This window comes from Macrobrachium rosenbergii, chromosome 48 (genome assembly GCF_040412425.1).
Source record: "Macrobrachium rosenbergii isolate ZJJX-2024 chromosome 48, ASM4041242v1, whole genome shotgun sequence".
Classification (NCBI taxonomy): domain Eukaryota; kingdom Metazoa; phylum Arthropoda; class Malacostraca; order Decapoda; family Palaemonidae; genus Macrobrachium; species Macrobrachium rosenbergii.
Window position 1 is genome coordinate 48,691,897 of NC_089788.1, and position 11,420 is coordinate 48,703,316.

At 38.2% G+C, this 11,420-nt stretch overlaps 1 protein-coding gene across 1 annotated transcript in view; it reads right to left on the reverse strand.

Annotated features, from left to right (window-relative positions):
- LOC136831091 (probable E3 ubiquitin-protein ligase HERC1) overlaps positions 1-11,420 on the reverse strand; it is an 801,341-nt gene that overhangs the window by 364,025 nt on the left and 425,896 nt on the right. The window contains exon 36 of the mRNA XM_067091041.1: positions 3,901-4,053. Within this exon, the coding sequence (XP_066947142.1) occupies positions 3,901-4,053 (153 nt within the window). The remainder of the gene's footprint in view (positions 1-3,900; positions 4,054-11,420) is intronic.

An 11,420-nucleotide genomic window follows, 5' to 3' on the forward strand; every position in this document is an offset into this window, starting at 1 on the left:
TAAACCTTCACCCTGTCTTGGAATGCTTGCTATACGAACACTGCTACCCAAATTTCATGAATATTAATGTAAAGATTTCGTCTGTCTACAATACAGTCCACACTCCCTAATTGGCTAAGTCCTCCAAGTGTGTGCCATTCCTAGATGTGTCCAAGAAAATATAATCTCCAAAGGAAGAGAGTTCAACAGAACTCCTACTCTGATGGTCATGTCACCCAGACCGTCCCCACCTCCTGGCTATAGGGCAAAGGTTATGGGGAGGGGTGTGTCTGAAATGGGAAGCCCTGCTACTTCAAGCACCCAGCAGGTGACTGATTCATCAAAACCGAGCTGGTGATTCCTGTCAGGACAAGGATAGCACCATGAACTCCCTGAGCAAGCTGATTTGAGAGCTAACATGAAAATCTTTAGCTGATCCCATATCTATCACCATACCCAAGTACTTCATCTAATGTTTCAGCTGGAGATCCGGTTTATCCCAGTTCACTATGATCCATAGACCGTGACCAAAAGTGAGAAGAAAATACTGACCCTTAAGTAACTGCACTTTCAATGACACCAAGACCACCCAGTTGTCATGATATCGTAACAAGTGAATCACCCTCGACTGGCCCAAACCAACACCAACATGAATACCAATTGAACTCCAGAGAGACCATGAACAGTCTGAAGCATAGCACCTTGAACTGAAATTCAGTCCTTTCACTGATGAAGAAGAGGTATTTCCTGGAGTTCTGATGACCAAGTGTCTGAAAATATGCACCCCTTTCCCTGCAAAAATCACGAAGGCACCTGTTCAGCAGACTAAGTACCCAACCTCCAGTTGAGCTTCTCACCAGAAAAAGTTCCCTATAGAAGGCTGAGGAGTAGTCATCTGATTTCCACGAGTTGTTTTTCCAAAATGGATCTTACCTCAACTGACAGAGCCTGAAATAAGGGCAATCCTCAAAGGTATGCAAGGAAATGGATCAACTGAAAAGTTAGGAGTGGGCAGCCATCATTGAAAGGTAGTCAATGACCATCCTGTAAGATGAGCTCCAGCCAACCACTAACATGTTGCCAAAGGAAATAACAAGCATCCTGCAACTAATTGCAGTGGGAGAGGAGGACTGTCATCCACAACATTCTCTTCCCTTTCTGGCCAAGACAAGATATTATTGACCTCCTAACTGGGGTTTGGAGAAGGATTTGCTTTGTCCCTACCCCTGTGTCCACAGCAGAGCCACCCATACAGGCTTGGCTATAATAACACTCAAAAACTAACAAAGGCCTCTTTAAGTACACCACACAATGGATTAAGAAGTCCCGAGTGTCAAGTCTTCTTTTTCTCCCCTAGGGTCTCAACCCTGTTCTTCAAAACGATTGAAGGAGAATTCAGCAGCAACCTATTCCACAGCTGGAGAGGAGGCTAGAAAAGTAACAAACCTCTTCAAAACAAGATTGTTCCTCTGGTCTAAGTGTACTTCCCCCTAACACCAACAGTCTCCAAAACTTTGTCATGTGCTCCAAGGAGAAACCAGACAGAGCTGTCTGCAAATACACTGAGCCACAAGGTTAAATGGAGAGCGGTCAAGGCAACCAACTTCATGACTATGGCTTCAGAGAAAGAGAAGGCTGATAAGTCCTATGGATTCTGAGTCCTCCCATACATTGTGCTTCATCTGATGCACCAATGGAGGAGGCAAATGTTTTGAGGACCTGCTGAAGAGAGATATTTTTCAAGTTTAGAGACCAGAGAATTTACTCAATCCAGCACCCAACAAAAGGGGAACATGTCATCCAAAGAGATGGCAAAGTCTCTTAAAGCAAACACAAAAAACTGACCAACCAAACAGACTGCATAAATTGGGGTTACCATGAGAGCCTCCTTGAGGATATTACACTGACAAATGAACTTGGTGACTTCAAGGAATTTCTATACAACTCTACCTGATTTGGTTCCAACAGAGAAGGGACCTCTAAACCTACAGGTTTCACACCTGAAAGAGATGGCCCGTCCACCAGAGTTAAAGGGCAGCTGCACCAGGCCAAACTGGGAAAGGTTTGTAAGAATGAGAGGATAGCAAACCAATCTCCAAGAAATGGATGAGTTCCCTGATCTGAAGGTCAGGAACACCAAGAACAATTGATCTCATTTACCACAAAAGAATCAGCTACAGAATTGGCCCAGCCAGAACTGGTAATAGATGCCAGACAGCCATATCTAGATGATCTGTGCCCCCACCTTTTGCAAACAGATCCCACCTGACCAGTAGGGATGCAAATGCAACGTACCTGGGTACAGGGGTCTGATGATTGACACACTACATGGTAACTGGTACCAGTGAGCTGGTAACACATCAGACATAGACAGGATAGCAGGAGAGAAACAGGTTGACCTTCCTACATTTGGAAGCCCAAACAGGTGAATATTCATGAGCATGCTTGTAACTTGCATCATCTGTCCAACTTCCAGAGGATCTGGAATTCTCATGGGGAAAAGATTCCCATGGCTTCTTCCTATCTTCCCTGCAAATAACAATTGAGAAGAGTCAGAAAAGGGTGAGGAGACAGAGGAGTAAAAGACAAAGAGCTTAAGGAAGAAGAAATGAGAGGAGAAGCATTACAGCATTTTCCAGCCGTCCTCTGAACAAACACAGGGCCCCTTTATAGAGAGGGGTGCAGGCATACCCTTTCTCAGGTTCTAGGAATATATGACAGTTGGTGTCATAAGCCTAATTATTTTTTACATTTTACTAATTCAGCTATGGACGCCATAAGGAACTGAATTATTATTGCATTTTAGGGTGAACAGTATGAGAGAAAGGGTAAGGATGGAGAGAAAAAGGGTAGGAGAATTGGATGTACACACCAGTGTGTAGGGTTGGTCTGGTGTTCCCATCAGGAACACTCACTGACTACCTGTTCCCCATCAGGACCATCCTCTATCATTAATTTTTGTTCCTATCTACTTCTCTCATATTCCTATGCTTAATATATGCTGTCATATCATTAATACATCAAGTGCTAAGCTCAGCACAGCTATTTTCCAAATAACAAACTTTACCTATGTATGCTGAGCATTTCATGTGACTGTCATGCTCAGTCCAAGACAAACACTGATCATTATAGCAATATCTAGCTTCAGAAATTACCTTAAGACATTCTAGACAAAAAGAAAAAAAAAAAAAGAAGAGGCCAACACCAACCATCTAGCTTTGCACATGAAAAAATATCCAAATCTTTTCCAAAAAGCCAGAGTTCTCAAACTGGTGTGTAAAGAAACTGGAGACAGAATACTAACTGAGACAAGGAGAACAGAGTCACTATATCATTACCTACAAGAGGGAAGGTAAACAGAAGTGAAAACAGCTGGGTGCAACCCTTTATTTCTTTTTTTTTCTCAACTGTTGAACAATACAATGCAGCTTGAAAACACATAGCTATACGAATGTTAGGTAAGATTCATAGAATTAAAAAAAATAATAAGCCTGAACCTTCATCCAGATCTGCATACACCTTTAAATCAAGTTACCTCTTTCTTGAACCAGAGCTCATCCTTTCAGAAAATTTCAATAATTTTTGGAGACCTCTTGTGGACAGATCCAAACAACAAAAAACAAACAAACATGGCGAATCCAAACTGACTGTCACAAGTAATGAAAATATAAAAATAATCTAACTATATATATCTGAAAACTGTTCTTTTTTTTATAACCAACTTTAAGTACTGAACATTATTCTATCTATTTAAGTAGAACTCATTACATTCATAATTACCAAATTCATTACATCAATCTATAGCACTTACTGGTTTCTATTCATTCCTTTTCAAAACTACAAAACTATCTTAAGGTGTTTATGGAGCTTATCAATCTCATACTAAACAAATAAAATGTATGACCCCTTTCACAAACAAACCTCCTGAGTTAGTCCTGCTAACCGCATAATCTGTGTGATAACTTGAGCTGTGATGCCAGTCATCTTCGACACATCAAAAGGTACTGGTTCAACTGGTTCCAGGGAGGACACAGGTACATCACTAATACTTGTGTCCCAATCACACCATTGGACCTGAAACGAAATTGAAATTTATACTGCACTGTTAGATAAAACCACTCTAAGCTCTCCATTAAAGAGCTGCTTACAGTGTACAAGAACATTGAAAAGATGAGTTGAGAAGAATGGAAAGAGTATACAATTGTGATGTGCAAAAAACAAGTGATGCAGTTGAATTAAGATTACTGCAACATGCTGTGAAAGTCTGTAAGAAGTTACAGCAAAATGGTGGGAAAAAACTTTTAAAAATAAAAACTGACACTTTGGTTTTATGCCAAGAAAATTAGTCACAGAAGCGATATTTACAATGAGGCAACTACAGTAGTACCAATCAAAATGAATATATTATATACATGTAGATCTAGAAAAGCCATTTGATAAAGTGCATTTACAAACAACAGATTGTTATTATGTAAAAAAGGGTACCAAAATTGTTAAGAGATGGTACAGCACCATAACACAAGATCTAGAGTGAAGGCAAAGACAATTATGCCATAGAGATTTGAGATAAAGTTAGCTCTTGTCCATCATAGTAACATAGGAAGCAAAAAAGGAGTAGAGAGGGAAACCCATGGAAGTTACTGTACGTAGATAACCTACTGCTACTATCAGCCAAGGAAAAGATTTTCCTCATGGGAACCAGAAAGGAACCAAGGGAGAAGTTATGGTGGTACTGCACTGAGATGAATGTAACAACATACAGCATATCAAATTTTAAAAATGCTCAGGATTACAGTTTCAATGGCATTCAGGTTTTTCAATACCTGACTGACATAATCAAGTGAAGAGACAGAGAAGGGTTATGTTTATAGAGATCTTGGATAGATCATTTCTATTACCTTGGTAACATACTGGACTGTGAGACTAACTGGACTGTGAGACTAATCAGAATCAAGAGAGCAGTAAGAATAACTGCAGTGAGATCCTGGATAAATTGGCTACCTCTGATTCTGATGATTTTGGTCTCAAATCACAATTAAACACGTCCATCTTTAGTACAAACACTAGTACATCAGTTATCAGGAAGAAAAAAAAAGACTAACATCTTACAATCTCTCTATTTCTCTTCATGTATTCATTCTGACACTAGAATACACTAGTATCATACGAAAAAATGCAGTTTACAATATTTCAGCAAGTTAGAAATTCTCCCCTCTTAATTATTTTCATTCTTCATCCTTAATTGCAATTTCTTCCAAAATAATTACTGCAAAATAAATGTGTCTGACAATGAAAATAGTTATATCTATACTATACACCTAAGAAAACCTTTTCTTTTGGAAGGAAACCTCAGAGCAAGCCTTTCTTGAACAAATGAAACAAACAGAAGTAAGATGCACGCACAAAGTTGAGAAAAAGTATTTTTTTCAGGAGTTTTTTTTATTTAACCCATATATAAACTTCCAGATCAGACTTTCATAAAGTACCTAGTCATATCCATCAGCATCGTGCTTCTGAAGGTTAGGTTTAACATATGTATTCAATGAAATTTCATGCTAGTTTAAGGGCATAAAGAGTTAAGTACAAAACCAAGAAGTAATCAATGCAATATTAAAAATGGTAAAGAGTATTTAGTCCTCTTACACTCATTAAACTGAATACATATTAAAAGAGCCATATACTGCATGATAAACATTACACAAAACAGTAAGATGTAAAACTAAAAAATATGAAAGTTTTTATGATAAAATTACTTGGATACTTACCTACTGTTAAAGTTAGCTTATATCTTCACGCCATAAGGTGCGACCAGCATTCAAATTAAAACAAAATAATTCTTGGCTAACCTGATAGGACTGTCTCTGCAATCACCTGTTCCCCACCAGGTGGCACTGGAATGTTTACATTCTTGTCATAATTCCTCATGACCACTGGATGGGTGTCCACTTTAACAGTAGGGTAAGTATCCAAATAATTAATTTTATCATAAAAGTTTTCATTATTTGTAATGAATCTTACCTACTGTACTGTTAAAGTTAGCTGACTACCACATTGAATGAGGATAGTGGGTTAGAAGAGCCAGAGAAACATTGTTCAGCCAAGTGAACTAAAAGCTTTTTAATGAGGGGGGGAAAAAAGCTTCTCAACATTCCTGCCTGTTGTGTGATCCTTACTGGCAAGTACTGTTGCCACACATTGGAACAACAACAGGATGTAAGGCCCTTGTAGCAAGACTTAGAGGATCCTTACAGGGAAAAATGGACTCTATCTCGTAGAGTACTAGTGACTCGTGTCCCCGAGTTGAAAGCCCATAACTGACAGTCCAAAGCTAAAGACAACTACCACCCTCATATATGAAGGTTTACTCCTATACACCAACGTGTACCTTCATGCTCCCAAAATTCAACAGCGGGATTTCCTAACAACTAACGATAAGATAGAAAGCAAGGTTACTATCACATTTGGTTCAGGAGAAAGCGTCCCCACCGCAACAACAGGACTAAGGGCTCTACACCTCGTGCTAAATTTGAACATTTCTTAAATAATATGAGGTAAAAAAACAGTTGCATCTCCCCTGAGCTGCATGACAACCTTCTCTAGTGATAGGTTTTAAGGGAAATGAAAGACATGCTTACAGTACGGAAGTCATGAGGATTACTTTAAAAAATGGTAAAAGCTCAGGAATCAACTCTGTATGAATTGACTTAAGCATTCTTGGATATAGGAGTGTTTGGTCTCCTTACACCACAGATAAATACTTGACTCCTCCTCTTAATGGTTTATGTCTGTCCAGGTAAACCCTTAAGAGTTCTAACTGGATATAAGACAGCCACTTCTTCATTGCCTATCAAAGCAGTTTTAAGCAGTTACAAATCTGGGAGGGGCTTTCATTTCTATATCTTTTCTCAGTGCAATGAAAGAAAAGAGAGAAGTTGCCACTAGAACAAAGCCCACATACAACAAAGGGCTTAAAGCTCACTAATATAAACCCTTAAAATTTCTAACTGGACATAAGATAGCCACTTCATTACTTACCAAATCAGTTAAATTAGGCACTGTTACAAATCTTGGAAGGGCTTTCGCTTCTATATCTTTTCTCTAAGCAATGAAAGAAAAGAAAGAGGTTGCCACTATAACAAAGCCCACACACAAGAAAGGGCTTGAAGCTCACTAATACGTTTTGCCTCAGCAAGAGCTAAAAGAAAGGTGCCTACAAAGCTCTTACGCGATGCTGTATCAAAAGGCTCAAACTGAGGTTATGTTGAAATCTGAAGGACTACATCTAAATTTCATCATAAACCATGATAGGAAGATTGGAATTTCCTGCACAAAAGATTGAAGACCTCTTCAAACTTTAAATCATTGGCGATATTCCAGTCAGCATGATGAAGAACCGAATGCAATGTAAAGCGGTATCCTTTGATCGCTGTGACAGAAAACTGCTTTGCATACCTGAGATACTGACAGAACTCAAATCAGGATATCTAGTGAATAAACTGACCACTGTTATTGAGACAAGTCTAACAGTGGAGGGCCTTCTAGACTTAAGGATTGCTTTCTTGGCCATTCTAGAAATGCCCTTTGCTCATAACAAACAACTGACAATCTCCAGGTGGTCAGATGATGCATGTGCAGGTTTGATGGGATCTTCTCAAATAAGACTGCCTTAAAAGATCTTTCCTGAACAGAAGAAGACAAGGAACACTTACCGCCAGAAAAGTTACAAGAACCATTCCCTTTGGGGCTACCAATGGGCTATGAAAATCATCCTTGTGTTCTGCAAAGCTCACAACTTCTTGAGTATTTCCTCAAAACAGCTAACAGAGGAAAAGCATAAAGGTTTAAATTCAACCATTCTTGAAGGAAGGCATCAACTGCCCATGCCTGAGGATCCTGGCATAGAGGGCAGTAAACTGGGAGAGCAGTGTTTTGGGCAGTTGTGAGCAGATTGGTGTTTAGATCACCCCAAAGGTTCCACAACTTCTGGCAAACCTGGCCGAAGACCTCGCCTTTTCTGCTGAGTTGGTCTTCAATAATAATGTTTTTCCCTAGAACAAAATGAGGTAAAGGAATGATGTTGCTGGACTCTGTCCGAAGGAGAAGGACGTTTCTTTGCTAGCCTGAATAAACCTCTTGATCTGTCTCCTTGTCGTCTTATATAAGAATCGAGAAGTTGGATTGTTGGAAAAAACTGCGATCGTATTTTCTCTGACTAGATTGTTCTGCTTGCGTAAGACCATTCCAAACTACCAAAAGCTGTATGTTGTTTACCTTCCAACTCCCTGATATCAAAGGTTTCTCGGAATGGCCCCCAAATCTGCTTCTGAGACATCTGAGGACAGTGTATAGGTTCTTGAGGTCTACAGGCCAATCCATTAAAGTTCTCAAAAGTAGTAGGAAATTGTCTATCCATCTCTCTGTTGGAAAAAAACCCAAAGAGAGAGCTAACCTTCATCCCTATACAAACAAGTGACTGGATCAAAAAGCATAAATTAGTCAACATTGCACAAAATGCCCAGCTCTGAGGTTAGAGGTTAGACATAAAATATAAAGCTTCACCCTCAAGGTCGTCAGAAACAAATTGGTAAGAATGAACCAGTCATCCAAATATGAGAGGACTACTCTGATACAGAGCAGATGACTCCATCCTCCTAAAAACTCCCACACACAGGAGAATACTTTTCTTTGACTGAAGGTGTGCCAGGATGTGGAAGTATGTGGCCTGCATGTTGACAGAAATCATCCTTTTCCTTCCAAAAGGCTGCCAGGACCAAACTGAATGACTCATTGAAAAGGAAGTACAGTAATATGATTAAACTTGTTGACTGGAAATGCCCAAAACTGGCCTCCAGCTCCCTCCAAAGGTTTTGGGAACAAGAAAAAATGATGGTAAAATCTTGGTGACTAAAATAAAAATGGCTCGATGACCTTGTTGCATAACAACTGTCCTATCTACCCCTCCAAATTCAGAACTTCTCTGTGTGAAGCATGTGGAGACAAGGATAACAGGAAGTTGATAGAGGTAATAATATAACAAAAGGTACAAAGTATCCTCCTTCCCTGAGAACCATCACTACCAAAGGCTCTTCTTGAAGCTTTGCCAGACACTTCAGAAACTGCACATGGCCTTCTGAGGGTCCACACAGCCTACTTGAACTTGGAGTTCAAAACATCACTTATGGTTACATGTGTAATTTTTTTCACTTAGAATGTGAGCCAGATCACTACTGAAGCAGAACTTGAGAGGGCTTTGGGAAATTCTACATGGAACTTGCATGCAAAAAAGGCTGTATGGGCAAGATCCTAGAGGGAAGACTTCAAAGGTAGTGCTAAGGATTTTCTAATCTCCTCATTTGAGACATCTTAGCTCATGGCCTTAAACAATTAAGGGTTGAGGAGATGGGACTCTGTCAAAAACAGCTACTATAGGCAATCCCAGCTTACTGGCAGTCAGCTAACAGTGTTTCGGTTTCACGATGCTTGGCTAATGACGTTAACCAGATTTTCAGTGTTGGTAAGTGGATTATTGGCATTGGTAAGCAGTCTATCAACGCCGATAAACAGTTAACGGCACCATTAACCCTTAAACGCCTGTTGGACGTAGCAAACGTCGACTAAAATTGTCTGTTGAATGCTGAGTGGACGTAGCAAATGTCGACTACAAAAAATTTCAACCTTTGGTCAACTTTGACTCGACCGAAATGGTCGAAAAACGCAATTGTAAGCTAAAACGCTTACATTCTAGTAACATTCAATCATGTACCTTCATTTTGCAACAAATTGGAAGTCTCTAGCACAATATTTTGATTTATTGTGAATTTTTGAAAAAACTTTTTCTTACGCCCATGCTGGTAACTCGGCCGAAAATTTCAGAAATTCTTTCGTCATTTTGTCATAATTTTTGCACTGTTCTATATTAGCCGTTACATAAAGTTTTATATATGAAAATGTGCGCAATTTCATGTACAATACAGCAAAACACAAACCCATGGTTGTAGCTTTTATCAGTTTTGAAATATTTTCATATAAATCACGATAACTGCCAAAATTTCAACCTTCGGTCAACTTTGACTCGACCAAATGGTCAAAAAACGCAATTGTAAGCTAAAACTCTTACATTCTAGTAATATTCAATCATTTACCTTCATTTTGCAACCAATTGGAAGTCTCTAGCACAATATTCCGATTTATGGTGAATTTTTGAAAAACTTTTTCCTTACGTCCGCTTTCAGAAATTCTTTAAATCACGTTGTCGTAATGTTTGCACTGTTTTATATTAGTCGTTACATAAAGTTTTATATATGGAAATGTGTGCAATTTCATGTAGAATACAACAGAAAATAACTCATGGTTGTAGCTTTTATCAGTTTTGAAATATTTTCATATAAATCACGATAACTGCCAAAATTTCAAGCTTCGTCAACTTTAACTCAACCAAAATGGTAAAAACGCAATTATAAGCTAAAACTCTTACATTCTAGTAATATTCAATCATGTACCTTCATTTTGCAACAAACTGGAAGTCTCTATCACAATATTTTGATTTATGGTGAATTTCTGAAAAAAATGTTTTTTCCTTACGCTCTTGCGCTGATAACTCGGCTGAACATCTCAGAAATTCTTTCGTCATGTTGTCGTAATGCTTGCATCGTTTTACATTAGTCGTTACATAAACTTTTATATATGAAAATGTGTGCAATTTCATGTAGAATACAACAGAAATTAGCTCATGGTTGTAGCTTTTATCAGTTTTGAAATATTTTCACCTAAATCACGATAACTGCCAAAATTTCAACCTTCAGTCAACTTTAACTCGACCGAAATGGTAAAAAAACGCAATTGTAAGCTAAAACTCTTACATTCTAGTAATATTCAATTGTTTACCTTCATTTTGCAATAAACTGGAAGTCTCTAGCACAATATTTCAATTTATGGTGAATTTTTTAAAAACATTTTCCTTACGCCTGTGCGTAACTCGCCGAACATCTCAGAAATTCTTTTCGTCTCGTTGTAGTAATATTTGCACCGTTTTATATTACTCGTTACATAAAGTTTTATATATGAAAATGTGCAATTTCATTTACAATACAACAAAAAATAACTCATGGTTGTAGCTTTTATCAGTTTTGAAATATTTTCATATAAATCACGATAAATAGAAAAATTCAATTTTCGGTCAACTTTAACTCGACCGAAATGGTCGAAAACTGCAATTGTAAGCTAAAACACTTACAGTCTAGTAATATTCAATCAATTAGCTTCATTTTTCAACAAACGGGAAGTCTCTAGCACAATATTTCAATTTATGGTGAATTTTTGAAAAAAAATTTTTATGTCCGCGTTACAATTCATGCATCATTTTGTGATAATATTTTCTCTGTGTTGCTTTGATCGTTTTAAAATTTGTTATATACCAAAATCATCGCAATTTAGTGTACAAT